This window comes from Lampetra fluviatilis, chromosome 33 (assembly GCF_964198595.1).
Source record: "Lampetra fluviatilis chromosome 33, kcLamFluv1.1, whole genome shotgun sequence".
NCBI classification, from domain to species: domain Eukaryota; kingdom Metazoa; phylum Chordata; class Hyperoartia; order Petromyzontiformes; family Petromyzontidae; genus Lampetra; species Lampetra fluviatilis.
Window position 1 is genome coordinate 7,422,726 of NC_136307.1, and position 20,426 is coordinate 7,443,151.

At 47.9% G+C, this 20,426-nt stretch overlaps 1 protein-coding gene across 3 annotated transcripts in view; it reads left to right on the top strand.

Annotated features, from left to right (window-relative positions):
* The window catches only part of LOC144944020 (protein kinase C epsilon type-like), a 70,138-nt gene that overhangs the window by 10,649 nt on the left and 39,063 nt on the right, over positions 1-20,426 (top strand). For all 3 annotated transcript variants that reach the window (XM_078872010.1, XM_078872011.1, XM_078872012.1), the window contains exon 3: positions 11,488-11,551. In XM_078872010.1, the coding sequence (XP_078728136.1) occupies positions 11,488-11,551 (64 nt within the window). The remainder of the gene's footprint in view (positions 1-11,487; positions 11,552-20,426) is intronic.

Consider the following 20,426-nt stretch of genomic DNA (forward strand, 5'->3'; position numbering starts at 1 on the left):
GTGTAATTTTCTACATTGAAAATGTGTTTACGTATTTACTTATCTTATATTACACTGCCGTCTAAGATCGATTTAAGTATTTTTAAAAAGCACAATCAATTCAACTGGATTCTCAGGTGCGGTCAGTCGATGGTGTCTCAGTCCAGTCACCAATAACTGCACAGAAACTATGTCAAATGTTGGGTTTTAAGCACTCAAATCTGGTCATTTCAGTGACGAGAATTAAATTTACTGCTTTGATTGACATGTAACGAACGGGGTGGGGAGGTGCCGGACCCTCTGTTGTGGATAAGAGGTCACTTGAAGACGTTTCAGAAGTAGTTCTCTGGTATCTCCTTCTACGAACCGTTCTCCATCACACGGTGATGCGGCTCAGAGTCGGTTCTTCCTCCCATTATATGACGCCAACAGAACGCGCAACTGGGATTTACGGTAGTTTCAGAAAAAATACAAAGTAAATTATAATAATTACTCATATTATCATCATCATTACAGTGTTATTAAAACTCCATTTAAGATAACACAAATTGAACAATTATATTAATTCAATTGATTTACTATGGAAAGCCTCCATGTAGTCCCGAGCCTCTTTCAGGAAGGTCCTGCATCGGTTGTTTGGCCAAGTCCATGTATTATCATTTAGCAATGCGGGAGGAATCCGCCGTACCTGTAAGAAAACCCCCACAGGTACGATGGGATAGCACCCAAAACTCCACGCAGATAGATTCAATCCATAGACCGCCCTCGTAAAAAAATAAATCTATGCGAGTCCATTTCTGTTGCTGCCAGCTCCGGGCCACCTCGTAGCCCGCAGCCTCACGCCTCCATCACCCGCCGTGCACCGGTTGGGTCACCCCATCGAGCTCGGGCACACTTATCGTGTGCCAACGTGGGCGCCACGGCGGCTAGGAGATTTAACTACCTCGCCTGGTTTACAGGAGGTCGTGGGTTCGATCCCGAGCCTGACGAATGCTGCTGCATATTTGGAGTTTCTCAGAGTCCTCCGGTTTTTCACTCCACATTTAGAAATGTGCGTTCAGGGTATCTGGCTGCTCGACATTTCCACACGATGATAGGCCATCTCGTCGAGCTATTTATTTGTGGCCAGGCTACTTCCGAAACAGAACTGCATAGTTCAGTTGGCCTTACCTGGTAAAATATTTGTTTTTATATTATTATTGGCCATCGTTCAAATGAGCAGCAGGAGATGTGATGCGGCCTGCAGCTCGGTGATCCTGGGAGAGAGCAAAGCACACGCGAGAGAGCGGATGAGAGTGCGGGTGAGTGAGCGGGTGAGTGAGTGGGTGAGTGAGTGAGTGAGTGGGTGAGTGAGCGAGCGGGTGAGAGAATGGGTGAGCGAGCGAGTGGGTGAGTGAGCGGGTAAGTGAGCGGGTGAGTGAGCGAGCGGGTGAGAGAGCGGGTGAGTGAGCGGGTGAGTGAGCGAGCGGGTGAGAGAGTGGGTGAGGGAGCGAGTGCGTGAGCGAGCGGGTGAGCGAGCGGGTGAGAGAGCTGGTGGAGAGCTGGTGAGCGAGCGGGTGGGCGAGCGAGCGGGTGATGCGAGCGGCTGAGCGAGCGGGTGCCTGCTGTTAGCACGAGAGACGCTAAATTAGCATTCGGTGCGCGACGCAGCTGCTTCAAACAACCGCACCGCACGCTCCGAGTGGAATTCCGAGCGGCATCATCACTGGGGTCGCCACGGTAACCTCCATTCCTCCTGCTGATGCTGATGCTGCTTCATGAAATGATCGTCATCATTCGTTACTTTTTTGACCATTGTTATCATGATCATCATTATCAATATTTTCATCGTCTCCTCATCATTAACATGATAATCGCTTATCCATATGTTCACGGAATCTTGAGAGGAGATTACATTTATCATTTAAGTGCATGTCTACTTAAAACTGCACGTGCAATGATTGGTCGATAAACGTAATTTTGTTATCATGTTAATATGACCGACACGGCTTGAGGAGGCCTTTGTCTGGCACGCGATTCGCAAGAGGGTTTTACATGATCAGATAACTAAATAGTACTCATCATCATCATCAGCAGCAGCAGCAGCAGCAGCCACGACGTATCCTCCTGCAAGCTGCAGCCCTCCCTCGCTTGCGCTGCGATGCAACATCCATCTCACCCAGCATGCTTTGCACGGAATGTCGGACCAACTGTTGGTGCCAACGTTCCTACCACATGCCAACGTCGCCCCAACGTTGGCCAGTTGACTGCGTAGCTCCTGCAACAAGAGTTGATCCCATCGCTCCGTCTCCCTGATGGGCGTGCTCACGGTTGTGTTTGCCTCCTCCGGCTGCTACGCTGTCTTTCATCTCAAGTGCGTAGAGTATCACGAATTCATGAGTAAATCGAAAACGCCTTTCACTTCCAAATTTATTTATTTTTATAGTCATTAATGAACCCAGAATAGAATGTGGGTTTCAAAAGGAGGGGAAAAAATAACAGATAATGTGCAACAAACATGAACACATTTTTAAGGTGAGAGAAATTAATTAGATAGGGCACGCGCTGTTGACTTTTTCTTTTTACAAAAATAATCCCAATTCTGTCTGCCCTGGAGGGATGGTAGGCTGAGTCATCGCTCCACCGGGATTTGAGAACTTGCAACATTACGATCACAATGCGATTGGGAATGCAATTATTATCGTGATGGGAACGTAACTCGCGTTCAGGTCAAATTTTCCTTGAATGTAGCGACTAAAATCAGGGAGCAGCCACACTTAGACAGGATAACCATTATTCCGAGATCTCCAGTTCAACTGAGGTGTGTTATTGGTGGGTTCGTGGCTGTGTTGGGATTTACCTTTTTCATAATAAACGTTTTTGCGTTAGATCGCGTTATTTATAAATGTGTCGTAACCCTCCACCACCCGACACGGCCAATCAGTAAAAAAGTGTCACGTTGACAAAAGACAAATAGTTCACTACTTTAGCCCACCGGTGTGTTGAAGAGTGAACCCACAACATTTACAATTTTTGAGTACGACGTTTCGCTGGTAATTACATCCAGCATCATCGGGCTATTTGCCAACGTGACACTTTTGTACTAATTGGCCGTATCGGGTGGTGGACGGTTACGACACATTTATAACTAACGCGATCTAAACCCAAAAACGTTTATTATGAATAATATTGGTCGCGAAAGCCTACGTGTTAGGGATTTCTCTTTTTATTTATATTTACCCGGGGAAGCCACACTGCATTGGCAAAGGCTCAGTCAACCATTCTACACAACAAAGACTCATTTCCTGGCATCGATTTCAGCCGCATCATCTCTACATAACAAAAGGCTCAGTCCCTTTTACACGCACCTGTACATCATCCGCACCTAGTTTACACAACAAAGGCTCATTCCTAGCAGCGTGCTTCAGCCGCACCGAACCTCACAAAAATAATATTCAGGGCCTACCTTGGCTCTTCCCACCCTCAACCAGTATATATACAAGGACTGTTTTCTTGGAATTTCTCTTACTTGATACAGCTATCGTGCTGTGACGGTTCCACCTGATGACGGAAGCTTGTGTTGCCTCCGAAACGTCGTGATTTTTTATTTTATTTTACTTTTATTAATTTTAATTTTTTACCTACGTGACTTTACCGAAAAACCTAAGAATATAAATTGGGATGTTTGTTTACCCATGGGAGGAACCTCGAGAACCCAGAGAAATCCCACGCGGAACAGGGGGAGAGAGGCAGAGAGAATAAGGCACCTGAGTCAGGAATCGAACCCAGGTCCTTCTTGCTGTGGGGCAAAAAAGACCTGTCACCCCACCACATTCAGATCCCCACATAGGCATGTAGAGTATCTGTGTGTCTGTCTGTGTGTCTCTCTCTGCTTGTGTGTCTGTCTGTGTGTCTCCGTGTTTGTGTTTTGTCTCTCTCTCAAATTTAGTTCTACCTGATGACGGCTGCTTGTGTTGCGAAACGTCGTATTCTATTTAATTAATTTTCTTTCTACGTGACTTTACCGAAAGAACCAAAGAGCATGTAGAGTTTTTAATAGCAGTCATCATTTGTAGCCCTTGCTTAATCCACTGCTGTATGATGACACTGCATTATGCTGGGCAGGGGGAGCTGTTCAGATACCGCATGCAAATGTCGCTTTAGCTGTGGCCAAAAATCCTACTGAGGTCGCCAGGATTACAGCGCTGTGCGCTACATCGCATTCAACGGATACTTTTTTAAACAAAATCTCTCCAAATGACTGTGCCCCCCCCCCCCCCCATTTCCGAGTCTATCCTCCTCCTCCTCACACAGATATGTTAACGGGACACCGATAATCGCCGTATACCAAACCCCATCATGTTTTGGGCATCGATTTGCCAGCTTAATTCGTATTCCGGAAATCAAATCGTTTAAAACATACATTTAGAATTGTCTCATGCTCTCACACTCATTCAGTCGTGACGAGCATTCACTTAAAGCGTCGAGCAGTGTTTCTTAGTCTGCACAGGTGATCATTATTTTCATCGCATTTTTTTTTACCTTCCTCCACCTTGCCTGGCAGATTCACATGTAAAATATGTTCAAGGCTATTTTAAACGATTTTTTTTTTTTAAAAAACAGAATTATAGCAACGATCGTTACCATTCATCCGGGGTTCACCTTTGCCGTACCGATTTGCTTACAATTGTCACCACCGCGTGAGTGCATGCACATTTGCTGCTTTACAGAATTCAATTAAAATCACTTGTTAAAGGCCCTTGCAAATGTAACAACCCACCCCACATTATTACTACAATCGCTAATGTATCGAGCTGCTTGTGGCTCGGGTCAATACGGACGCGAGTCTGATTGGTGTTGCGGTTTGGCAGCACCAATGCACACACAATATGCGTGGCGTGCACTGTACTCAGTGGTGATGGATACCGTACATAATACATTTAAATTTGTAGGCCTTCATCCAGCAGTGGATTAGAAATGGCTGCTGATGATGATGAAGATGAACACACGAGTGTCTACAATGCACCTGCGTTGCAGGACGCTCTAAGAAACAGAGGGACTTGAATCACAGGTTTGAAGAAACAGTTATGGGCAGAGGAAAATAAAAAAAAATGTTGATCCTGGAACTGAAGAGGGACAGGGAGGCAACAGCACAGATGGCTGATGGGAAGGAGTTCCGGATTATGAAGACAGCGAAGGTTTACTGGAGGCTTCAACAGAAAGCCATCGTTTATGCAGCAGATAGCACAAATTAAGGGGAGTACAGCGAGACGCGAAGGGAGAGTTACGGGGGGGGGGGGGTGATTCCATTGAGGATATTGGAGACGCTGAGGGCGATCTTGAATTTGAACTTGGAGCCGTTGCGAAGGGATCGGAATCTCGGGGGTGATTTGATCACAATCACCGTCGTGAGTGAGAAGCCTGGCAGCGGCATTGCTGAATCATGAGGCGTTTCAAAACACATTCCTGCGGAGGGAGCTGGTAGGAACGTTGGGTTGCTCGGTCAATGGCCAGGGTCAACGGCGGCGTGATGTATTCCGCAAATATGCCCGACTGTGAGGGCGGGCACAAGCCGGCGTGAGTAGGTTAAACGTTGAGTTTTATAAGGGCACCACGGGGTGGCCAGCCCCTCCCCACCCAGCCCCACCCCTCCCATCTCCCACCCAGCCCCACCCTCCCCAACCAGCCCCACCCTCCCCAACCTCCCCTCCCCACCCAGCCCCTCCCCACCCTCCCCACTCAGCCCCTCCCCACCCTCCCCTCTCCACCCAGCCCCACCCCTCCCATTTTTGGATGCACGACGGACGGACACAATCATCCCCTGTGGGCTGGTGGAACCAGGTGGTTCCTACCAGTATAACGAGGATTTTTCCTTTTTTTTGGTGACACACACCCGCAGCATTTACCGGGGAAGCCTTTGGGCTCTAACCGCCGTCTTATGCAGCAAGCGGCAAATGCCCTACCACTCAGCCACGTCACTGCCAACGCCCACAATAAACATCGAGTAATCGAGTAATTCAACTGTTTCACGAACTCGGCACCACCGCCCTGAGGCCTGTAAATCACGTTTTTTTTTAATCCCCAACTGGAAAAATTAATACAAATTTGGAGCCGCGTTTGCTCGCCGCGACAGCTGAGCCTGTATCTAAGAGGCTCCTCCTGTTCGCACGCTACGCAACTGGCCTACGAGAGACAGATTGCAGAGATGATCGATGGGCAGACGTGACCGCAATGTCATTAGCGCCTGTCGCATCCTAAAAGGGCCGCACTTAATGAGTAAACTCATCTGCTGGCCACCGCCGCCGCTGTTTGAACTCAGACCTCCGCAGAGCTGAGTGAGATCGGCCCTTTTCAGCTGACGTTTGCACGGAACGCACAGATCGGTATATCGTAGCAGTAATAATACTGGTAGGAACCTCCTGGTTACACCAGCCCACATGGGATTATTGTGTCCGTCCGTCGTGCATCCAAAAATGGGAAGGGTGGGGCTGGGTGGAGAGGGGAGGGTGGGGAGGGAATGGGTGGGGAGGGGCTGGGTGGGGAGGGGAGGGTGGGGAGGGGCTGGTTGGGGCGGGTGGGGCTGGGTGGGGGGTGGGAGGGGTGGGGCTGGGTGGGGAGGGGAGGGGCTGGTCACCCCGTGGTGCCCTTATAAAACTCAACGTTTAACCTACTCACGCCGGCTTGTGCCCGCCCTCACAGTCGGCCATATTTGCGGAATACACCACGCCGCCCTTGACCCTGGCCATTGACCGAGCAACCCAACGTTCTTACCAGCTCCCTCCGCAGGAATGTGTTAATAACCTATATTTTATGAAACGCCTTTCATATCAAAATACATCTCAAAGCACTGTTACATAAGAAAAAAGATAAAAACTACACTCACAAGTATAGATACAATCCAAACGAAATAACCAATAATCACAAGGTACAGCCCTACAATTTCCTCGCTCACGTCGCTGTTAGCGGAAAGACCTCCACGAAACGGAGCTCTAAAAGAGCCCCTCTGGAGGGTTTTTTTTTGGCCGACTCCTTCACGCTCTGACCACAGATGTCTTTGGAGAGGTGGGAGTATCCGCACTTTACCGCATGGCACGAGAGCTGCCCATTGATTGACTGTGCTGAACCTACGCATGCCGCTTGGGTGGACAGAGGCAATGGGGGGGGGGAGTGGTGTGTAGAGTGGGAATAAGGAAACCTGCCCCATTTGTTTCAACCGGCGCTCCGGGAGATCGAATGGAACCCGCGAGCTCTGCATTGCGAGTCTAGTGTGCGAATCATTCCACCACTGTGGCAGCATCCTGCGAAGATGAACAGTCAAACCTCACCACGTGTGGCTGTATGCGTGCAGATGGACACTCTACTTACGAACGAGTTACGTTTCCAGAAGTCTGTTCGTTAGTCGATTTGTTCGTAAGTCCAACTTTACTCCTGTCGATTCCAAACATGTTGTAGGGCATGTACACTAAACACGAGGAATGGCTTTAAAAGTTGTATAATCTCCTGTAGATGTAGATGCCACTGGTTCTTCATGCTCGGCAGATATAGACGCCACCACCGCCATCTATTGCGCGGTGGTTGAACTTAAGACTGAACATCGATCCGAACAGGCAACTGGACGTACGGACAGGTTTGTTCGTATCTCTGAAAGTTTGTAAGTCGAATGTTCGTAACTAGAGGAACTTATTTCGCACCATACGTCGCCAACCGTGCAAATCGGAAGTGCGTTCGTGCCGTAACTAAAACTGCCTTCTTACGGCAAAGCATTACCGACGATTTTAACCACGATTGTTATTAAAGGCCCCGTGATGAACGCGCTGCGGTACACACACAGCCCTTTGTTATCCACTGCTGGATGAGGGCCATCGCGGTGCGCGGGGTTTTTGCGCACACTTCACCACGCTGGTCATTGCGGGTTCGTGAAGCCCGTGAGCATAGACGCGGACGCGTGTTAGTACAGTACATCGGTTTATTTTGCTGCGTTGCTCTCTGCTGCCCAGCACGTATCCCCCGCAGGAGCCCATAGCAACTTGCTATGCTTGGTGGTCACCCATCCAAGCACTGCAGTGTACAGGCTAGAACCTGCTTAGCTTCAGGTATCTGTCGAGATCGGGCGTGTTCAGGGTGATGTGTGATTGTAGGCCAACACATCGGGTTGTAATATTTATATATACAGTATTTCTGTTACAAGGTCGTGGTAAATACCAACATGTTGAGTTTATTATATATATTTGTGCTTGTGGACGGACCACTGCCAATTTTGATTGATTTGATCTTAAAGCCCCGGGGACAGACTCACTCTGCCAGAAGATATTTGCGCATTTTCTAATGGAATTATACTGCTGGCTTGCACTTGCAGCTTCTTGCGTAGCATTTATGTGGACACACGTGCCTCCAAGGCCAATACATTAACTCAGAATGCTGAGCTGGCACCGCTGAGACCCTGGGTTCGAATCCAGGTCAGTTGCCTGCGATTAAATCAAGTCCCCAGGTGTAGTTAATGGATGGTTTCGACCTGGTGACCAATGACTGCACAAACAAAAACCCATAAAATGTTTGGTTCTGCATTTCATGTGGCTAAATTTGATCTCTGAGAATGTAAATATTGGTTTGACTGTCATGTAGATGTGGGTTACTCTCATATGCAGGGTGAGTGGGAAAGTGCTGCCCTTTACCGTGTGTAGACCAGAGATCAACCTCATTGGGTGGGATTTCAGAGGTAGCTCTGTGAAGTCCACTTGCGTGGGCCATTCTCTAACAAGGAGGGTTCGCACTGCCCTGAATAGCGAATCAGGAGGCGATCAGCAATAGCGTTCACTGATGAAATGCAGAAGGTTTCAAATTCACAAGATATATACTCAGAGCTCTGTTATGTGTGCCGTCAGCCTCTTCGCCTTACAGTCCAATATCTTCCAGCAGCATTTGTTGTTGCAAGCAAACACTGGACCGGTTTCGATTTTTTTTGCGCTCTCATCAGGAGAGTTTGGGGTTGTTAAACAAATGCTGCTGCGTTGCCCAACATCATTGCCGGATTATCCTCGGAGCAAAAGTAGCTACATATGCTTCGGGCCCCGCACTTTCAAGGGCCCCGCGCTAAACGGTTTCTAGCTATCAATTCCGGTTCAGTGATTCTGCACTTGCTCTATTACTATAGTACTAAACTGCCTTCAACTTTTATGAACGACTGGGTGTTGAAAGTTAGCGATTTGTCGTATTATCTGGCTGTATAGCAAATGAAAAAATACATTTACTTTACAATGCAAGTAAAAAATGTGTGTTTTAATATGTATGTTTTTTATTTTATTTAGGGCCCCTTTATAACGTATGCTACAGGCCCCGCACTAGCTTAATCCAGCACTGCCCAACATGATTTATAATGATGCAACCCTGTCCAAGGCAAAAAAACCGCAAACATTGTACGATGACTTTGTGTGCATCTTTTAATTGGGGCTTTTTTTTTTAACGCGCACAAAGCGGTGATAATAATCTTAGCGGCAATTTGCGTGCAATCATCACCTCCGTTCCCGCTGGGAGTAGACGCAAGGAAGTCACGTGGCTGACAAAATGCCACCAAACTTTTTTTTTAGCGTGCATCCATGCGAATTTGGTCAAGGGCCCATCGGAGTAGCTTGGGGTTTTTTTGTTTTGTTTGCATGCCAAAGCCTTCTTTAACTCCAAACATTTCTTTCTACGACACCATACAAACCACGAATTTGGCCGAAGCTCGATATCTTGATGTCATATCTGGGATGGAGCACCCAGAAGTGTACACACCTCATTGCGCTGGGTAGAATTCAGAGTATAGCAGTCAGGGTTGATTGATGGTCCAGCACTCACTGATTCACTGCAGCTGCTCGCTCACCCACTGGCGGTCAGTCGTCCCAGCACCATCGCTCTTCTATAGCGACTACTATGGCTACTCATCACCATGAACTTCGTGCACTTTCAGATGCGCTTCTGCGGCCGTCTGGAACGTTCTTCCTCGCGATATTAGGAAGCCACTGGGGCTATGCACTTTAAAATCATCTAGATTGACAAACTCATTTCTTGAGAACTGCTTTTTGTGTTTAGTTTGTTTGTCCTTCCACGCAACCTCCGATTAGCACGGTTGGTTATGCACGGTGCGAAAGAAGTTCAACAAACAAACAAACAAACGTACATACGTACACTCATCGATTCCTTCACCCATGTTGAGGACTCGGTTGACCAGACTGAACGTTTCGTCTCATCCATCAGGGACACCTTCAGGTCGCAACGCAGGCCTTCAGGTAGCAACGGAGATCTTCAGGTAGCAACGCAGACCTTCAGATAGCAACGGGGACCTTCAGGTAGCAACGGAGGCCTTCAGGTAGCAACGCAGACCTTCAGGCCATGCTTCCACCCCCATATGAAAGATGCCGTGCCACCCGATTACGCACAACCCTGCCGAGCCACCCACCCCCCCAGTTGCCAGAAGATTTATCCCTGGACAGAAGCGCCCTTCTTCTTCACTCTGCTGTCCGGATATGGAACTGCCTCCCTGATGAACACGTTGTCGGCTAAATCACCGGCTCTGGTCTCCAGGCCTTCAAATGTCGAGCACACACACGGGACATCTCCTAACTTCACCGCACGCCTTGTGGGGAGCTGCAGTGAACCAATGATTATGCCGATTAGATGGACTAATAATGTATGATATGGCTATTGTTCACAATTGCACCCAATTAAAATGTTTTTCCCTTTCTTGCCTCTTCCCCTCGTACATCTGCCTCATTTTGAAATTGTCCCTCCCACGCTTCTCTTTTCCCGAAGTTCATGATCTCCGCGCTCGACTTCAGAAACGTGTCAACTGTTGTCGCTTCAACAGGCACCGTTGGTTTTTGCTGGCCATGTGGCCCTTTTTTTGGCAAGGGGGCTTTTGGGCCTTTGGGCCTTTTGCTTGGGCAAGTATGGTGTAAAGGAATAATATTTCTGCGAATCTGGATCACTCACAGTAGGGGGGGCAGGCGAGTCGAGGGGGGCAAACCCCCAACGCCGCCGCTGCCGCTGCCTACCACCCACCCGCTCAGAAAGTGAATTGGATGACAATATAATTAGCATATTGCGTGCATTCAGAACAATTAATCAGATGTACACGCCCGCCGTTAAAGGGCATAATAAAGGCGGCGTGTTAATATAGATTTGGAACTCGCGTCTGCACGTTTTATATTCACCGTAATCATATTCATCAATTAACCGTTAGCAAATCCGCTTATTATTGAAGCCCCCCCCTACCCCCCCCCCCCGCCGGTTTCAGTTACATTTAAATATGCGCATAATTGGCAGGCGAGTAAATGGCACTCGTTAACTATGTGTCAATTTTCCAAAGCAAAGGTCGCCTGTGAAATTTTGATCAAAGCGTTACTCGCAGGCGGAGGTGGCGCGCGCGCGCGCCCGCCCGAGTGTCGCGCGCGCGCGCGCGCGTGAGTGCGCGCGCGTCTGTTAGCGACGGTGGCGTTCCTGTCTGTAATTAATCTGTAATCAACATTTTTTTGTGTGTTCGTTCACTTTCAGGTGGATCTTGAGCCGGAAGGCAAAGTGTTGATCGTCATCGACCTGACGGGAACTGCCGGAGATGGTAAGAGACGATGTTCCGTTTTGTCTCAAATGACCGCATGTTAATGTTTGGCGCGGGTTTCTTTGTAAATTATTTTGTATTGTTTGTTGTCTTTGTTCTGGTTGGTTTGCACTATCCCAGCCTGCGATGCCCTGGGATGTGCTCGTCCTTGTAACAGAGCTGCTTAGCTCATTGGGGCCTCAAGTTTGAGTATGATGCATAGTCGAATGATGTTCTACCAGGGGCGAGAGACAGAGTGGCCACTTTTCCCATAAAACCCGGGCATATTTCTCAGTCGGCCTAGGTCTATCAAAATTGTAATGGCGTAACAACGCACTGCCGTACAACGCAGACCTCGGCAGACAAATACAATTCCTTGACATACGAGGAACAGACAACGACGTTGGCTTCATCACTGGGATATTGGATGGCCCCTTCTTCACAGCACGGAGAAAGTGAGATGGCTGTTTCAGAAACCCCCGTAAAAAAATTATAAGACCCGACCATATTCCTAGCAGACTTTAAATGAATGTGAAATTCTGCAGCTCTTTCGCCAAGCTCCATTTCCATAATGGGTTTCAGCGTGAATGAGCCGCGATCGCCGCGGTCACATACGTGGATGCGCCGTGGAGTTCTTTTATAGAGAAAAAAAAAATACAAAATGGATAAAAGCTGTGATCGTTGCCTTTATTTTCACGAGAGCAATCCACGTGTTTGCACGGACACTCTCTCTGAATTTAAATGAAGGACCTGTGAAGTCCGTAACTTGTTCTAAGACTCCATGCAAGTGCCTCACTAATCAACCTTCACGAGTTGCCGGCGCTGTCAGAACCCCGAGTGAGAATCGTTAAGATCCCTGGTTGGTATCCAAGTTTCAGCTGCTTGTGATTAAACCAGGCTCACGGGCGTTGTGAGTTTATGGTCTCAGCCAATTGCCAATTAGGCCTCAAATAGGGCCCCTGCCGGCATAATCCAATCAAGGGCCCCGATCATCAATTACTGCACACTCCATTAAATTTGACTCTGCACATCATGCAGATAAATGTCATCTCTTACAGTTACAAATATTGGTTTGACTATCATGGAGTGAACCTTATTCTCTGTAGCAGCGTGGATGGAAGGGGGGGGGGGTAGTTCTGCCCCCTACTGTGTGGAACAGAGGTCACCTTGAAGTCAATTCAAAGGAAGCTCTGTGATATCCGCTTCCGTGGGCTGTTCCCGATCACGACGCATTTGCATTGCCCTGCGAGAGTTCCAAATGTAGTGTTCATCTCTTGAAACTACGCCGAGAGCGCGATCCAAGACAACATTTGGTAAAACATTCAGCTAAAAGTTACTGTCGCCAAAAAAAAAACGCCGTAGGGAAGCCAGTCATAGCCAGGCACAAACATGTGTCCCCGTGAATCTGGTAGACAATGAAATACATATTCTTATACATTCTAGATTTGAAGCTTTCGTGACTGCAAGGATTCATACTCCCAGTTCTTTCGGTAAAGTCACGTAGGTAAAAAATTAAATAAAAATTTATAAAAAAAAATAAAGCAATAAAAATCACAGATTTTTATTGTTTCATTTTTGAAATAAAAATTGTTTTATTTTTATTAATTTTAATTTCATTTTTTACCTACGTGACTTTACCGAAAGAACTGGGAGAATGAAATACATCCCAGGTTTTTCGGCGGATAAATCCATGCAGGCCTTCTGATAGAACGGGTCTGGCACAAGCTCCCACTCCCCGCAGTAACCACTGGTGCTGGCTGCATCACCTCCGCCTTCACATTGTCATCATCATCATCACCATCAGCCACGATCTATCCACTTCCAGAATGAAGGCCTCTCCAAGCCGTCGCCATCTCTCACGGTCACGCGATGCAAACGATCCGGCTAGCTCCTGCAGATGAGCGGATTTCATCGCTCCATCTCCACGGGTGGGCGGCTCCTTCCCTCCTTGGAATGCCACTCCGTCAGTGTTGTTGACTATCGGTCATCGTCCCTTCTCGTGACGGCGTCCTACCCAAGCCCACTCGCTTTTCTCAACAGTCAATGCGACCTCTCCAATGTTCTCGAGTCCACGCGCCGCCCTCTTTTACGTCGCATATTTCTAATATTTCTAATATTTCTAATGTATAATGTGTCCCGTGTTCTGTTATACTTCGGGAAATGCCTAATATTTTTTTTATCGCACCCATCAAGTCACCTGCCGTTACGAAACCCCAAGTGGAGTTCACGACTCTGCCTGAATTGGATCCACCGTTCCATCGCTGATGATTGTATCTGATTGTTCTCTCTACTTTTTTAATCCTTTATATTAAGTTTGCTTGCTTGCTTAGGACCGTGCAAATCTTTCGGTCGTTTTTTAACCCACTTCCCGTGATCCAATCGAGCCGACATTTTACACACAGACTCGTTGTGCGTGACAATGCATTTACGTGAATTTCTTTTTCCAAAATTGTACACTGTTTAGGGAAAAATAAATAAATATGTATTTGCCAATTGTTTAATGCTGCCAGACAATCATCTGACCCATAGGTGGCAGCCATCTCAAGCCAGAGGACAAGAGGACTCTAGCCGCCCCGATGCCACGCATATAAAGGATTTATAGTGAAAAACTTTGTTTTTACGGGTTTACTTGTTGCTCTTCTCCGCCCAGCTCCCCCCAGCTCCCCCCCCCCCAGCTCCCTCGAATTCCCCCATAACCATGGCACAAAAATTGCAACAAATGAAAAGCCTCGGGGTTTATTAAAATCCCACAGGCGGCTCTGGCAGAAGTCTTCATCTCGCGCTGACATTCGCACCTAAGACGAAGGGAAAATCACCGCTTGTAATGAAATTAAAATTAAAGTCAGGGATCGGTGGCTCACCAGAGGATGGGTGGATTGGGTTGGCTGAATGGCAGTGCGTGGTTGATGAAACGTTTCCATTTGCCATGGCTGTGGCTTTCAGAGGTCCCATCGGAGTTCCAAGTTTAAATTCCTTGAATTTTTTTTTAATCCATATTGTGCTGATTGCACCGAGTCACGAGATGCAGTATCCATTTGCATTTCTTCACGGAGCAGTGCAACGTTAGCCAGGGAAGTGGATATCACTGAACTACCCCGAAAACATTCCTTCAACTAATATCTGATCAACACAGTTGAGGGCAGCACTTTCCCATCCACTCTACATATGTTGTTCGCTAAAAGTACTTGTCCCAAAAGTATGTGTAGGCTATACGGGGGATCTTTGTCTTTGGTTGCAGAGAGGTGCCGACTGCACAGCCCCTCCCCACCAATCCCTCTCCTCCCCACACCCTCCGATAATCTTGCAGTAATCACGTTGATCATCGTGGCTTAATTGTAAAGTGCCTGTTTATCCCACATTCCCTTCCTTTGGGGGTGATTGTGGGGGGGCGGATCACCGGAGGTTCATCTGGTTACACGCATGCGTGTTGATGAGCGGTGCACGTGCATTTATATTTTTTCTTACGCGCAATACATCGTGCGATTTACAACTTACGTGAGAGCCAAACTAATATTCTCAACTTTCGTTGCTCGACTTTCGCGAATTTAAGCGCAGAACCACATTTATTATGATGGTTTTTGTGCGCGTGTGTGCAGTCATTGGTGACCGGGATGAAACGATAAACGCACTTTACATGAACGCAGTTTAATCAAAGGCCGCTTTCCTGGATTCAATCCCAGAGTGTCTGTCGTGCCAGCTGAGCGACTCGTTGCCTCTGAGCCACCTGGCCAAAGCACGATTTCTAATCGGCAAAGGCCGAGAGTGGAAGCAGCCAGCGACTACAGCAGGAGAACGACCATTTTTATTGCATTTAAACAAATTAAAGTGGCGAGCTGTTAATCACCTCGCCTTGTATACAGGTGGTCGTGGAGTCAACTGGATATTTTGAGTTTGCATGGACTCTGTGTGGTTTTCCCTCCACATTGAGAAATACGGGTTTAGAGTATTTGACTGCGATACATTTGCACGTGATAAGCCACTTCGTTGAGCTACCAATTGTGGCCAGGTCGCTTCTGAAACATAACTATAGAGCTTATTGGGCCTTATTTGCTAAGAAAAAAATAGTTTTAGTTTCGTTTAGAGTGATGGAATGGTGATCGGCACACTTCGTTATGCTGATCTGAGCTCACTCGCCTGCCACAGAAAACACCGGCGGGAAGTGGAATCTGTATGCATGTTGAACTTCTTTATCGCACCGCCCGTGGCCGACCGCGCTAATTGGGGGTGCGTATCTGACCCAGCTTTTGACTCGACCGCTGAGTGCATGCTATCCCAAGGTGAAACCCGGTTAATCACAGGCAGCTTCCTGGATTTGAACTCAAGAGTACCGTCAGTGCCAAGCTCAGCCGTCCTAACCCACGGCATGAAAAATCAAACATCGTGACATACGAACAAACTCATGAGCCAACCAGACACTTCCCCCCCTCCCTACCCCCGCCCCCCTATTTCTCAATTTTATATTCTGCCTCTCCATCTCACCTGGCCCTCCTGCTTCTCAGCCTCTCTTTTGCCGCACCTTCGCAGCATTGAACGTACAGTTTACAATGTGAACGAAGCACGTATCTCTCTGTCTGCGTGCATAGACCACCTGAAACTCAGGCGCGCGGCATCGAAACTGGCAGCATAAAAAAAAAACATCAACGAAAAATACATGAACTCGCCGGCGGCTCTAAGGGAGCAGCGTGAATCTCTCGACATTCGTTTTACTGACATATGGAGACTGCGGCCGAGATCTCGGGGGCACCTGGAGTACACGTGGGTAGGGAACGTCGCCTTTCCAAAAAGCCAAAGCAAGCGTCCGCAGAGGGAAAACCGCGCACGCTTCGGCGAAATCGGTGACTCTTGCCGGAGCCCGTAAGTGTCACCGCAGGGCATAGGAAATGATTACAGACCACTTTCAATTTCTCTAAGGGTTCCGTCGTTTTTGAAAACGCCCCTGGATCTTAAGGTGTCCGCAATGCATCAACACTCGAGCTGAGACGTGAGGAGCTATTACATTGGAGTGTGTGTGTGCGCGCGTGTCTGTGGTTCAGTGGGGGAGCGGCCGAGCCCCGTGCTGGCCACCCACCCCCTCGTGTGCTGTGCCGACCTTCATAGGTGCTCGCTAACAGCACTTGACAGTACCCACAACAGTCTGGCCAGGCTATACGGGGGATCTTTGTCTTTGGTCACGGAGAGGTTCCGACTGCGCAGTCCCTCCCCACCAATCGCTTTCCTCCGCTCCACCCTCCGATCATCTTTGAGTAATCACGTTGATCATCATGGCTTAATTGTAAATTGCCTGTTTACACTGCACACAATTTCATTCCCTTGCTTGGGGGGGAGGGGAGATCGTAGGAGGGTTCATCTGGTTACACGCGTGCGCCTTGTATTTTTCTAAGCGTAATAAATCGTGCGATATATAACATGCAGCGCATGTGTATATATATCGTACATAGAATGCACATATCGCTATCCGAGAGCGGCTGAGTGACCGATGTTCATTGCAGTGATGTTATGGAAGAGCGCAGAAAGGCGACTTTTTTTCCACGTAGTCGAGGCCACACACACCTGCGGCTAGAAAAAAAATATTAATCTCAAAATTATTCTCATTTACGCTTTGTTCCTCAATATTGTCGTAGCACGAGTGCATGGCAAAAGGGTAAGAGGCCGCATTGGAGAGATGTTTGGGGCTAAGTCCTGTGAAAATATTTATTCCGCAGCAGCCGTTCTCTCTGACACGGGGGGGGGGGGGGGGGTAGAGGGGGGGGCGGTAGAAGGGGCGAAGGGCCTGGAGATTTCCAAATGGATTCTTCTTCATCGCACGACATGCATTTGTACAGAGCAACAACTCAGTAAATCGGAGGGAACATTTCAAGATCAAAAGATGATAATTTAAACTCGTTTTGCGTTAAATGCACATTAACAATAATAATGCAAAAAAACAACGGACGCCATTGCAATTCCCTTGCGAGGTGCAGGCGTTTCAGCTATTTTCGTATTTCCATGTGTATGCACATGTGAGATGGTGTGAATTGAATTGTGCAGCAGCAGCAGCATCCCTAGCCGTGACTCACGCTCAACAAAGCTGCCACCACCGCGGAAATGCAGAGCGCATACAAAGAGCGAGGCAATCCATTGTACAGAGGGCAACGTTCCCAATCCCCCCCCATCCCCCTTTTAGCCTAGCTGGCTTTGTCAATTAAGGGAGAGAAAAAAAATATCCAAGGTAAAAATCCGACTTATACTCTCCGCGTGAACCTTTAGCACGCTGCGCCTTGCAGTCCAGTGGCGAGTTGAGTTCGGTTCGCAATCAGGGACAACATCCTGGTTGAGACCGTTGGTTTAACGTTGGATCAGCGTCGAACAAGAAAACGCCCATTATACGCCGTTGTGCGTAAACATTTGGCAATGACGTGCCCGAGTGGTAGCACGTTTGCCACTTGTTGCTGAGGTTCGTGGTACGACCCCAGAGGCCCTCCTGCTTAATACTTGGGGTGTATCACCAACCCTCACTGACCAGCGACCGACATGACTTGGAGAGGCCTTCATCCAGCAGTGGATTGACAAAAGGGGCTGGAAATATAATTCATTATAATATCAATTGTAGTTTAATGACATGTCGTGTCACAGGGGTCAAGCTGCCATGAGGTGTTCCCCTAAGCGTAAAAAAGACGTGCTCTGACATATTTCGTTACATTTTGGCCGCAATATCCATGCAAGTTTCACTATCATCATCATCATCCTAAATGCAAGGACGACCCAAGGACAATGTATAGCTCTCATTGCCTAAGAGGCAGTCAACTCGCTCTCGCGTCATTCACGGGCAGCCCACGGAGCCCACAAAGCAATTCGTGTCGAGCGTTGGGCGGACGGACGCGCGGACGAGCGGCGGTGACAGCGGCGACGCGGTTGATGATTTGCGACGCATCTGCCAACTGCTGCAGAAGGCGGTTGGTGGTGTAGAGTAGGAGGGGGTGTGGCATCTTCTGGAATAATGGCAGTGGAAGGGCTGGCCACTCTTAACGGAGCGGCTCCCTAAGATTGAGATCAGCGCGGTGGCGTCGCGCCGCCGCTGAGCTCTCCGTAAGCTTTGGACGGATCCAGAAAATAAAAATAAATTAAACATGTACTCGGTAAAGGTGCAGCCCTGCAATTGCTTGCTCATGCCACTGTCGGCAGAAAGGACCCTCCGTTAGAGGGAGCTCGAGAGCTCCCTCTAACGCAGTGATTCTCAACATTCACTGCAGTCTGCACCACTTTGGCTCTCAGAAAGGGCATTCCGTACCCCCAGGAGGTTCGTGCACCCCAGGTTAAGAACCACTGCTCTCAAGCGTATTTTTGGCCTTCTCTTCCACGCAGGTCATACGTATTGGAAGAGGTGGGAGTCGCTCACACTTTACCCCACCTCACGCGACCTGCCGATCGACTAACTGTGCTATTCTAAACAATAAAATAAAAAATGGTGAAATCATTGGCGAGTGATATATGACCCAGTCCTGAGCAACCCCACAATCCCCCTTGTCCAATCCCACGCTGGACCAGCGAATAATTCCCATGATCAATCGGACATTGGGAGGCCTTCATCCAGCAGTAGACTGAGCAAGGACTGTGTATAACATTTATATTAAGAAAGCATGGAGGTGCTACAGGGGAGGATGGTGATTTAATAGACGGCGGAAGGTTATGGTGATTGGTTTCAAATTCACAAGTGTACCAAGAGTTCTCAAAATGCTAAAATTACATTTTAGACTTGCCGCTGTTTGGCAACGGGTCTTGGCGCAGTGCTTTTCATTAACGACCGCCAACAGGTCGTTTAAAATCACATTTAAGATTGAGTGTCCTTTGGCCTATTTAAAAAAAAGTTTTTTTACTGTGCTATAAACCTTAATTTATTGCTTTCTGCATGGAATCCAGACAATTTGACTGTAAAATACATATATTTTTTCTGATTGTCCTGGCACTTTCATTAATAGTGCGGATAGTTGACAGAAGTGAAAGGTGGTAACAGGTGAAGAGGGTGCCAGTGGCCGTCGTGGTGTGGTCGTGCCGACGATTGTTCTGGTGGAGGCGATTGTGACAGTCGTGGAATTAGCGATGGCTTTGGCAGAAAATATACCAATGTGTTTCAATAAATAATAATACAGAACTTTTCATAATCTTGGAACCTCAATGTCGTTCCGATTTTGGTCAAAATAGCACAGTAAATGAGAGATGTCCCGCTAATCACGTGCTCAATCTTTTTGGTCCAGATTTGGCCACGAGATGGCAGACGTGTCACGTGACCAGAGGCAGCGGAACCCTTGTACGACTGCACATTCGAAGATCGACAATGCTGTCCTTTTTGTTGTTTGTTGCAGGTTCATTCATGATGCAGTGGGAGTTGAACATGCGTGAGCGTTTCATTTAATAAAGAGGCGAAAGTATTTTGTTCATTTTTGTTTTTATCCGTGTGTATGTTGAACAATGAAGATGCCATATTGGGACAACTCTACGCCTTGTGGCAACATTTGCAAACAGGGTCTCTACCCATCTCATTTTCCTCCTCTTCGACCACCTCATATCCTTCCCCCTCGTTCTTCTCAGCCTCCTTTAGCTTTTGTTTTGGCTTCCTTTGGACCATGGCCGGGAAACAAAGCTGTTTTATCTTGTGCTTGCTTGCCGATCACCAACTAACTGCGTGCTTCGCTCCTGCACTTTTGCTGAAAAGCATAAATAAAACACTTGTCATCAAAACAAAACTTCTACAAACAGGGTGGAACAGCTTGGCAGTTGACTTCTCTCCACACCAGCCCCAACGTCGCTCGTGTTGGGAGCTCGCCTGTGGGAAGTCAGGGCTTGAGCTTGGAGAAAATTGTGAAAATCGCCGTCGTCACCGTCATAATCGTCACCGTCACCACGTGGCGATTGCCGCTCA